Source organism: Mya arenaria, chromosome 4 (assembly GCF_026914265.1).
Source record: "Mya arenaria isolate MELC-2E11 chromosome 4, ASM2691426v1".
NCBI classification, from domain to species: Eukaryota; Metazoa; Mollusca; class Bivalvia; order Myida; family Myidae; genus Mya; species Mya arenaria.
In genome coordinates, this window is record NC_069125.1 from 52,731,476 (window position 1) to 52,743,366 (window position 11,891).

Sequence of the window (11,891 nt, forward strand, 5' to 3'; positions counted from 1 at the left end):
AGATTTTCTGAATCGCTTCGAGTTTAAATACAATAATATATTCTAATGAGCCGATCCAAATAGTGTCTTTCCATTCCTTAAATTCGTTTCCAAGGATTGTCATAAAAATTAAGCTGAAAAGCAAATATTGTGCTTTCAGTTTCACATATAGTCATTACAACACAGTAAAATTCCATTTAACATATGGAAGGGTTTTATTGTCAGCACTGAAGGCGCATGAAATCTTCACTGCTTCCTCTTCATTCTTATGGAACAGATATGCATTTCCTAATTCATTGTTGTACTGTTTTTTGGAGTAAGAGTGCATCTTGAAAGGGTCAAGACATCATTCATTTAACCATGCTAGAAATTCTTATCTTGCTCACGGGCGAAGATAAAATGGCCGTATGGAACTTCTTTTAATGGTCACCACATTGTAATTACCTCCCTTGTTGAAGACTGTCGTCTGTAGCGCATCATAGAAACCTTGTCTGGTGGCAAAATTTAGAACGCGAGTTACTTATTTCTCGCTTCAAATGTCACCAGAAAACAGTTTTCACGCACCTAGAAATAATTCTTCACTCTTCTTAGAACTATTTAAAGACCAATCAGACCATTTACATACTCTGAATCACTGCGCGAATATCCATGACAACCACGAATTAATGCATATCCGTACGCAATTATTTTCACTAAGCACAAAAGAGTTCCGGCAAAAAAACCTCGTTTCCGCAAAACACCCTACGCTCGGTCGGAATTGTTGCGTTGTTGGTTTAGTTCTTACAACAACCTGCGGAATGGGTTAGATTCATAAGATCTCAAATGGAGTTACATGTTTATACATTCATACCCAAGCATCAAGTGAAATACAATACTACAGGCATAGCTATATAGGAAACATAGTATTCAGTATGAATAACTACAATAGAGAAATATGCTGTAGTATATAAAGAATTGTGTGCCTTAGATACATTAAGATTAAGAATGCAACATCTCTCTTCTTTTAAAAAGAATTAGTAAATTTATGAAGAACACATTTAATCTAAAGTAATATGGTCAACACCCTAACGTTATCATTATTTTCAGCTGAGCAGAAAATCTTGACAGATTAATTGTTCTAGCAGAGTGTATCTGGAAATTAATGAGAATTTCTTCTAACTAAATGTTAACAGTTCAGAGAAGGACACTTGAATCCTCCCCGAAATGTCATCTGAAAGTGTATTGTTTTCATACCGCAGATAGCTGTTGATATATCCAATTAAAATTGTAGAAATATTGTCCACAAATATCACTTTCACACGGTTACAGAATATAGGCGATTATGAATTTCCTTCACAGTACAGAATATTGACGACAAGTTTTACATTTGAAATATATTGAAGTATCACAAATATATATACAACATAACACAAAACACATCTTAAATCAATTCAAAGATTCAACCTTTGAGGTACTTTGACCTGTCTTCTTGATCTAGTGACGTACATGTTAGAATTTTGATCAGTATTGCCAGCAACATCAGTTGGTGCTGATGGTTGTTGTTGTTGCGACTGAGTGTTATCATGAGAAAAGTTTCGCTCTGATTGATTTTGTATGTTTCTGTCACTGTCATGTTGTGATTGATCAGTTAGACGAATGTCGTTGCCATTGCATGGATGTGTATCTATGATTTGAAATGGTTTTTCATTTGTCTTCAACAAATGATTTCTGTTTCGTCTATAGACACCACCATCATTGGTTTCAACAATGTATGATCTGTCATGCACTTGTTTCCTAACAATTGCCTGTTTCCAGCGTTTACCTTGTTTGATTCTAATTGTTTCTCCTTGTGACAATTGTGTGAGTGGCTTGGCAGATTTATCAAACCACGTCTTTGATTTGATTTTTGATTTTGACATTTTGCTTTTGATTTCTTGCCTATTTTGAACTTTCGGCTCTAGGTGTTTGCGTGTTACTGGCAAAATAGACCTAGTCTCCCTACTCATTAGTAATTGTACTGGTGATTTGCCACATGAAAGCGGTGCATTTCTGTATTCGAGAACTGCATGATACGGATCTTTGTTATCTTGTAGAGATTTTGTGAACATCTTTTTGATTGTTTGAATACATCTTTCAGCAACACCGTTGCCTTGTGTGTGTAACGGCGATGACGTAACATGTTTAAAATCCCATTCTCTAGCAAATTTGTCAAATTCCTGATTACAATATTGTCCTGCATTGTCACTAATGACTTTTGAGGGTATTCCATGTGTAGCAAAATAGCCCTTCAATTTGTGAATAACCGTGTCAGTTCTCATATTTCTGAGTAACCCGCATTCAAAATATCTGCTATACAGATCAACTACAACAATGTAGTTACTGTCATTCCAGTGAAAAATATCAGTAGCCACAACTTCCCATGGCCTGCTGGGAATCTGATTAGGAATCATTGGTTCCTTGACATTGGAGTTTCTGTGTTCAAGACATATGGGACAATTGAGTACTTTGTTCTTTATGTCTTTGGTCATATTGGGCCAAAACATTACACTTCATGCACGCTGAGTACATTTCTCTATGCCTAAGTGTGAATCATGAACTTTGTCTCAAATCTTTGGGAATTATGACATTGTTTCCTTTTAACATAAAATCGCCAATGACTGTTAGTTCGTCTCTGAAATTCCAATATTGTAAAATACTATTTGGACAGTTCTGTCTCTTATCAGACCAACCTGTTAATATTGTGTGTTTCAGAGTCTGCATCTCTTGATCAGTCTGAATTTTGCTTTTGATCAGGGTCATTTTCTGATCACTCATAGCAATGTTTTCCATGACAGAATGTACATGAACATTCTATGTCTTTGCATACATCAATATGTTCATCTTGCAAATAGTTGCGACTTAGTGTGTCAGCTACTGGAATGTCCTTTCCAGGTACATGGACAATTTCATAATCGTATTTCTGTAATTGCAAAATCATCTTTTGCAATCTTGGCGGAGCAACATGCAAACTTTTGCGTGTTATACTCACAAGTGGCTTGTGATCACATTGGACTACAACATGTCGTCCATATGTCATTTGATGAAACTTGGTCATACAATACAGCATAGAGCTCTTTTGTAATCTGGGCATAGTTTCTTTCTGCAGACGTCAATGCTTTCGAAGCAAAGAAAACTGGTTTGTCGTTTTGAAGCAAAACACAACCAAGTCCATTTTGTGATGCGTCTACTTGCAGCACAACTTCAATATTTGGATCAAAGTACGAGAGTACCTGTCCTGGGTTTTGAGTTATTACCCTTTTTATTTTGTTCAAGCCAATTTCATGTTCCGGGTCCCACCGGAAAATATTGTCTTTCTTCAGCAACTGTCGTAACAGACTAGTCATTTTTGCAAGATTGGGTGCAAATCGTTGCAGATAATTCACCATTCCTAATATAGTCTCTAGCTCAGACTTTGACTTAGGAGACGGCATTTCCTGGAAAGCTCTTACTTTTGAAGGATCAATTTTCAGTCCGTCTGACGTCAGTAAATGTCCAAAGAAAGGTATTTCTGACTTACCAATCTCGGTTTTGTCAGCATTGAGTTTGAGACCTTTTTGTTGACATCTTTCCATAAGTTTGTCCAAGTTTCTGTCATGTTCTTGTTTGTCTTTGCCGTAACAAACAATATCGTCAACAATGACCTTGACGCCATTCAAACCTTCAAGACAAGACTCCATTTTCTGGACGAAGACGTCTTGAGCACAATTTACACCATAGGGAAGTCTCAGATATCTATATCTGCCAAATGGAGTATTGAAAACTGTCAGAAATGATGATTTCTTGTTCAGTTTAACAGACCAATAACCGGTTCTCGCGTCAAATTTGGAAAATACGGTTGCACCTGTCAAGTCAGGCAAAATATCATCTATTGATCTAGATGGATTTTGTGGTCTCACTATTGCCTCGTTCAGGTCTTTAGGGTCTAGGCGTACCCTTAAAGAGTCATTGGGTTTTTCAACAGTTACCATACTGTTGACCCATACAGACGGTTCTGTCACTTTGACAATGACTTTGTCTTTAACCCTTCTGTCTAATTCTGTTTTTAGTCTGTCCTTAATTGCAATAGGTACACGTCTTGGAGGGTGTACTACAGGTATTGCATCTGATTTTATATGTATGTCACATTCACCTGGAAGTGTTCCCAGACCAGTAAATACATCATGGTATTTTGAAATAACTTGGGTTTTTTTTATGTAAGAAACGTCAGGTTCTACTGCTGATACAAATTTGAGTAGATTCATTGCAAGGCAAGTGTCAAAACCTAAAATTGGACATGAGGGTGTATCTACAATGTAAAATTCGTTTCTTGAAATTTTACCACTGTACAAGCATTGAAGACTAACTACACAGTGTACTTTGAGTGATGTGCCATTGTAAGCTGTTAATTTGCTGTTTGTGTGTTTCAACTGAATTTTGCTACCAAGTGATTTGTACATGTGGTATGGTATGATATTAACTTGTGCACCAGAATCAATCTTGAATTTGAATTGTGTGCTGTTGTTACCAACTGAAATATTGACAAAAGCTTGATTTTTGTGTTTGTCATGAGTAACAGTATTAACAAAATAACCATCACAGTTGTCACTTAGATCTGTGGAAGAAAAATCATTTACCTCATGCACTCGTGGTTTGTTTGTTCCTTTTGCTTTTTGTAGCATACACTAACAAAGTGATTTCTTTTTTCACAGTAGTTACAGTCTTTCCCTCTTGCTGGGCATATGTCCTTGGTCTCGTGTTTTGATCCACAGTTTGAACACGTAGCCTTCTTCGTGCCAGCGTTAGCATACTTCAGTTTGCCTCTCGACCTTTGTTTTGGATTCCTCTTTGCCTCTGGGTGGTGATATGTCCTTGGTGTAACGGCATTTACACTTTTATTGTTGTCCATTTGTTGAATGTGTGATTTTGTAAGTTCATACGTTCTAGCAATGTCCAAAGATTTCTGTAACGTTAAACCGTTCCCTTCGCTTATGAACTTTTCGCGGAGTTTCTCATATCGAACGCCAAATACAATGTGATCCCGGATCATGTCATCAAGAATGTCCTCTGGATAATCACATTCTTTGATGAGTAATCTCAAGTCCGTAACAAACTGTTCAAACGATTCGCCATCTTTTTGTATTTTCATTTTGAAAAGGTATCTTGAATATATACGGTTTGATTTTGGTTTACAATAGTTCTCGAACTGGTTGTAGAAGTATGTAAGCTCTTTTTGTTGATCGTCTGTTTGTCTCCAAGTGCTAAAAATAGAACGACCTTTTTCTCCAACCCACAGCATTAGGTAATTACACTTCACTTCTTGTGATTGTTCCTTTAGAGGACCCTTAAACATAAAGTCGGAATGTGACTTGAACGACTTGAATGACTGTGACAAATCCCTGCTGTCCCAGTCCATTTTGGGTGTTTGTCCTTGCATATTGTTAAAGCTTGCCATTTTGTTAGAATGAGCTTCACAATTACAATTTAATTATTCTATTTAATTTCAATTTAATCCATAAGAATCAGTTCACCAACTTCTGACACCATGTTGCGTTGTTGGTTTAGTTCTTACAACAACCTGTGGAATGGGTTAGATTAATAAGATCTCAAATGGAGTTACATGTTTATTCATTCATACCCAAGCATCAAGTGAAATACAATACTACAGGCATAGCTATATAGGAAACATAGTATTCAGTATGAATAACTACAACAGAGAAATATGCTGTAGTATATAAAGAATTGTGTGCCTTAGATACATTAAGATTAAGAATGCAACAGGAATGAACCTATCTTACACTCTCGGCCATGGAAGATACTTATAATCTATACTCATAAACAATTATTATTTAATTTGGGAAACTATTATGCTCTATTTTTAAACGGCAAATATGAGAAGAGACAGCAATATGTTTGTTGCGTTTATTCTTTTAATCGTGTACAATAATATATTAACGGCCTCCTTCTATCTCGCATTGACAATTCTAGTCTTGTTTGAGGAAATACTGTATTTGTTGATTTTAAAACTACTTGGTATCTAGTCACTTTAAGAAACAATAGATGGATAGAGATAAAAGTTGGTGATAGTTGGTCGCAAACTTGTTCCGATTTACACTTGTTTTTGTCAATGCATTAACTTTGCTGTATGAAATCTGCAGTTTATGCACTTCTCGCCACAAAACTGATGACTGCTCTGAGGCAGCATCACTTATTTCAGCCTTTGTTTCATTTTTCAGACGCACAGGCACTGGAATTACTGGCAGTGTAACTGAAAAATCTGACGGAGACTGTCAGATTGAGTAAGTTTATGGTGGGACTAATTACTAGTGTTTTTTATGGAAATGCAGAGACGGATTTAGGATCAACTGCTTTTTTAAGTGTCTTTTAGGCAAGAAATGTAAAGCACTTTTCTTTTTCTTGCAAATGATGTCTTTTAAATGCATTTATATCATCAGGTTGATCAAAATGTGCCATTTCCTGGTTTTCACATTTTTTTTACACTTTTTAAAAATCGAGTTTTCTGCATTTCTACTAGCAAATAAAATGTCTAAATTTGGTACGAATGCACATAATCACCTTGAAATGAGTGCAAAGATTTGTACAACCGCACCATTTGATGCTTTAACGTCATTTGAGTGCAGGTTCAGTTGAAATATCCAGGAAAATGGCATTTTGGCCCAAAACGCCTTAAAATTACAGACAAACAGGTGCTTTGATAACAGACAGTAAAACTGGAAAACCCGAAAGAGACTTTCAGATTGAGATAATTTTGTGTGTTTTTTGTTTCGAGGTCTGATCGAGAGTGTTTGTTACAAAAAATGGAGAAACGGGTTTGTTTACCTGACTATAATCCTTAAAGCATAGCACCGATAATGCTGGAAGACCGGGGAAATGGTATAGTGGGAGTCGAGAGTAATGAAGAGGTTCATGTAATGGATAAATAGTGTTCATATAATTTCATTTAATGTGGTTAACATTCGCATCTTCCCTGGGTTGAATTTTGTAATGAAAACGTGTAGCGAAGGAAGGTGAGCAATTGAGTCTAATGGAATATACCTCAAATCTTAAATATGAAGAAAAATAGGTGTTGTCAGTGCCGTCTCCCAGCTGCCTACATATTTGCAACTGTTATCGGTAAAAGAAAACACTTAAAGTGCATAGAGACTGGAAGAATAGTATAGTTGTTGTCGACTCTGATTTAAAGGACGTAAACACTTAAAGTGCACGTCTTTCACCTTTCGTATCGATATACTATCACCCACTTCTTGCACTAAAACCGCACTTCTTGCACAATACAAACATCAATAATCCTAAGCCATACGCCATGTTCAGTAAGATGTAATTATAATTGATTTTAACATCACATCGCAATCACTTATTCAATAATCTGCGTCAACAAAATCAGTCGCGACACCTTCTATACCCAGCCTATTTCCCCAGCCGCATAGCACAGGATTTTACTTTCAGTATTTTGATGTCTTTTTATGTACGACCCTGAAATGATATATAGAAATATAAACGATTTTAATTGAAGAAGAAGAAGAAGAAGAAGAAGAAGAAGAAGAAGAAGAAGAAGAAGAAGAAGAAGAAGAAGAAGAAATAGGCCAACATGACCCATGATATAATTCATAGAATAAAATGGCTGACATGTAAACTTTAGAACAAGCTTGTGTATTTGTGAAATCGTTTTTATTTTTATTGACATAACATGCGCAAAAGTATAGATGTAGGACTCTCTAGCTGATGCTAAGTGTATAACAAATACACGTAATTCAATATAAAGTTTTCTGACAAATTTTTTTAGTTCTTGTATGATATTATAATAGAAAATATTATTATTGTAGGAATATCAAAACAGAGCTGGATGCAGGACCAAATCTGACTCCCAATACACCATGACTTTTTAAATATCACGGGTTGTCTATATAAATATTAGTGAAAGAAGGGATTCTTTTTACCATTTCTGGTATTGGCAGCTCGTGGATTTGAAACATATAACTGTCCTAATGATAAACAAATGTTTCATTGAACGTCCTTTATTGTGGCTAAAATTCATCAAGACTCAATCCATCAAGACCAATCCCGACCGCAGTGTTTGAACACACTTGGTAAAACACCTCTGATGGGTTCCAACATAAATAAATATACCAAATACCGGAGATTTTTGCAATGAGGGTTAAGAAAAAAAAACGGCTTTCGAGGAGTTCCTTTCCTATTTTAGTTTTAATTAAAACTGAGTCTAGGAATGTAAACAACCATATTTCAGTGGCCAAGAATGGCATAGTTTGCGGATTTAGACAACATGCCATTTACTTTGGTTATGGCTTTCAGATTCCTCACTTAAATGGAACCAAGTTTTATTGATATCCTCAGAGCGGAAGCTGAAGGCCAAGATCAAATAAAATCGCCACTTCAGTGTTACATGATTTTAGGTTTATTTACTCATAAAAAATGCACCAAAAGGAAACATGATCTTCAACCAGAACAAACATTTCTGGAGAGCTGCCATAACGATAGGTGGGTTTAATAGTTTAGGGTAAAACTAATCATCCAATATTTTCCATCTAATATAACAATGGACAGCACAGGGCCAGGCTATATATGATTTTCATTATCAATTTCTTGGATATTTACAATGATAGTTATTTTTTATACTTTCAACACATGACTTTAGTTTAAATGCTTTTCTTATTTAACTGGGATAACAAAAACCGTTCTAAAAACTGATGTTGACATCGACATTGTTGCACTGTTCGTTGCGGAAAATGAGCCAAAACGTTCATGGTTTGTCATACATTTGGGATACATTTTATTTGTAGTTTGCCGTTAAATGCCAGCGCACTACTCATACCTAGTATCAACGATCCTATGAACTATGGCTTTGTTATGAAGACAACAATGTCTTCGGTTGATTTATTTTCCTTACTGCAAATACATCTTAAAGAAGAGAGCGTTTAGTTGGTCAGAATCAAACCATAGTAAAATTAAAGTTAAGAAAGGTTTATTTGATGAAAATACATATACAAATAAATACAGTTGATCAAGAATATAAGTACATGCACTTCCGTTGAATTAGTATTGTTTATGTCAGTGTATTTGAAAACATTCATTAAAAAGAAAATGACGTCTGTTTAAAGTTTCAGTCTACTTCCAGGGCTTGATAGGACCTTTCCATCATAAAGTCCGTGGTCTGCTAATCACGTATTAATATGACATTTTGTTATGCCATCAAAAAAGATACGCCTAATTTGCTTTTCAGTCTAGTTACATTCATATAAATACAAACTTATTCTGGACGTTCTTTCAACCCTTTTCAAGATGGAACACACTTGAAGTTTATGTATATGTTATATATAAAAAATTCGTACAGAATGTATTATATTAGTTTCAATATTTGACAAAATATTTCAAACAGACAAAAACAAAGTTGAATAGACAACGTAATTAACATCTCAATGAGATTTTACACCTGCAGGGGTGTGCAATGTAATCTTACAAATTAGTTTACAAGCGGTAAGCTGCAGACGGCACAAGTCAGCTCAAATCCATTTTTGTACGGATCGCAGGGGAGGGATCCGCACGAAGCCTCAACAAAGTAGAACAGCGCCCCGTTCTGATCGCCGCGACTTCCGTCTATATCTTCGGGTTTATCATCCATACATACATAGTTCTTAGCATTGTGATCATGCTTCTCCGCCATCAAATAACCCGCGTATTCTAATGTCCATCCCGGATGACAAATGTTCCTGGCAGGAACCATGACGACGTTGGTGTTTGGTGTGATGCATACAACACAGGGTACGTCGTTGTCATGCATTTCGCTCCAAATCGTTCCAGACGTTTGATATTCAGCTCCGTAGATGTAGCTCCTCTCACCCCCGTGAATATCTTCCAACACAGGATCCCGTGGCAAACATAGATAAGTGTTGCCTCCTCCGGAATGAGCGTACCATGTGCCACCAACGAATCCGTCATAGAGCGGCTGAGCTCCAGTTTCTGTTGGACAAGTCTTCCTCCCCCATCTGATATACGTACTTCCGATTGCAACGTCTCGAACCGTCGCATTCAGAGCACGCATCACTGTTTCTGCCTCTGTAAATTACAAAACAAAATAATAATAACATTTCCATGCAACTGTTAATACATCATGAAGTATACTTTCATGTTTTGGTAAAATCATTATTACGGTTTCAGTCAGCATTAAATATAAGTGATAAATTAGATAATGCATTTATACACCGGTCACTATTTTGGCACAAAAGTTTGCACATAAAAAATAGGCTTTTGATCATATTTTACAAACCTTTCAGATGCCAAAGGATTTGGTAAAGTAATATGCTTTTGTTTAATTATATTTTTAATCACAAATTAGCGAATATTTTCAGACACAGTATGCACGCTTTTTGTCGCTTTATATGTCGACCTTTTCCCTCGGTGGCAAATACATTTATATAAACGCAAAAACCTTCAGGGGTAAATTTACCCTCTGTGGCTATTTTTTCCACAAGCCTGGAATTGTGGGTCAATTTGCCCCAATTGGTATTTTGTGTCATATAAACGTAACAATTGAGTTTGGAAATGTTTAACCGTATATAGTTGACAAATCAAACTTAATAAAAAAAGAAAATTAACATAAAAACTTAATTTCTTTCTACCTTTTTTCATTTATTTCTCGACACTGTTTGAAATACCAGACATTTATCTGATTTAAATATTTTGTTTTCAAGCTTGGCTTCTTGATCTTTCTTTTAAACAATCTCGGTCTTAAAATGATTAATATTGTTTTTTAACTATCGTTATTATACAGATGTATTGAATTTAATGTAAGAACCAGGATTTTGAAAGAAATATATGGTTTATCATGGTCATAAAGTATTGATAGCATAATGAACTCACATTCATAGAATCGGGATACAGCCTGCAAACGAGTGTATTATTTATAACGTAATGACGTTCTGCATTGTAACAATGAATCGTTTTCGTTATGTGAAGTAAAAAAGTTTTCAGATTGAAATATATTGTAATGAAAGACATTAAAGCCACTATAGAAAAAGTCATAACTTGTGTTACCTTCTAGTCTAGTTTCGAGGGCTGTGACCATGCCACGCAGCTCCGTTTTTTCAATCTCCAGCACGATCAGCTTCTGCAGTACTTTGTACTCGTACTCAAACCGGCTTTCCAATGTGTTGTCCTTCGCCCCGCCCACCACTGATCCCCACAGGAACACGAGGGCCACCGCCGCGGATAAGACACCGACCATCTTCGTTAAAAGCGTGATGTAAAATGGTTAGCTGTGTTGGTTACTTATTACCAAGTTACCATCCTTCTTGTATTTATAGCAATGCGTTCTTTTCATAGGAATCAGATAAGAAATGTCACAAAACAGGAAACTGATATATTAGTTTTCCTTGTTGTTACAAAATACCGTGATGTATACGAGTTTTGCAATGAGATCTTTTCAAAAGAATCAGTTATGAAATGCCACAAAACAAGAAACTCATACATGTGTTTTCCTCGTTGTTACAAAATACCGTGATTTATACGAAATTTGCAAGTCATTCATTGTCGTAGAAAATTTAAATTAACATCATTTATCAGCAATTATTTACAAGGAAACAGTAACACAAAAAACCAACGCAAGAAATACCGTTCCATAACCTACGGGAGCATAGACGCGTAGATACGACCTAGTTTAATATTTCGTGGCCACACATGTCACCGTAGTAGCCTGAATCATTGCGAGAATATATATATTGTAATATACCCTGACATCGATAATGCATGCGTTCTTTAGATTAATCAGTAGTACTTTACATTTTATTTATATAATGATAGAATCTATCGCATGTTTAAAAATGGTTTTGAACTGTTTCGACTGGTTTATACCATGAAAATTTCAGCAAATAATTAAAAAACGC

At 35.8% G+C, this 11,891-nt stretch overlaps 1 protein-coding gene across 1 annotated transcript; it reads right to left on the reverse strand.

The window, feature by feature from the left end:
- Positions 1–8,957: 8,957 nt before the first annotated feature.
- Positions 8,958–11,295, reverse strand: LOC128230272 (uncharacterized). Its single transcript, XM_052942396.1, has 2 exons — positions 11,044–11,295; positions 8,958–10,065 (listed from the first exon to the last, which is right to left on the reverse strand). Exons 1-2 carry the CDS (start codon positions 11,231–11,233, stop codon positions 9,473–9,475), a joined length of 783 nt encoding a protein of 260 aa, XP_052798356.1. The 5' UTR covers positions 11,234–11,295; the 3' UTR covers positions 8,958–9,472.
- Between the last annotated feature and the right edge of the window lie 596 nt (positions 11,296–11,891).

Coding starts and splice junctions, on each gene's coding strand:
- LOC128230272 (XM_052942396.1), bottom strand. CDS start 11,233: ATGGTCGGTGTCTTATCCGCGGCGGTGGCCCTCGTGTTCCTGTGGGGA. Junction 10,066..11,043: donor CCTCGAAACTAGACTAGAAG/GTAACACAAGTT, acceptor TGTAATTTACAG/AGGCAGAAACAGTGATGCGT.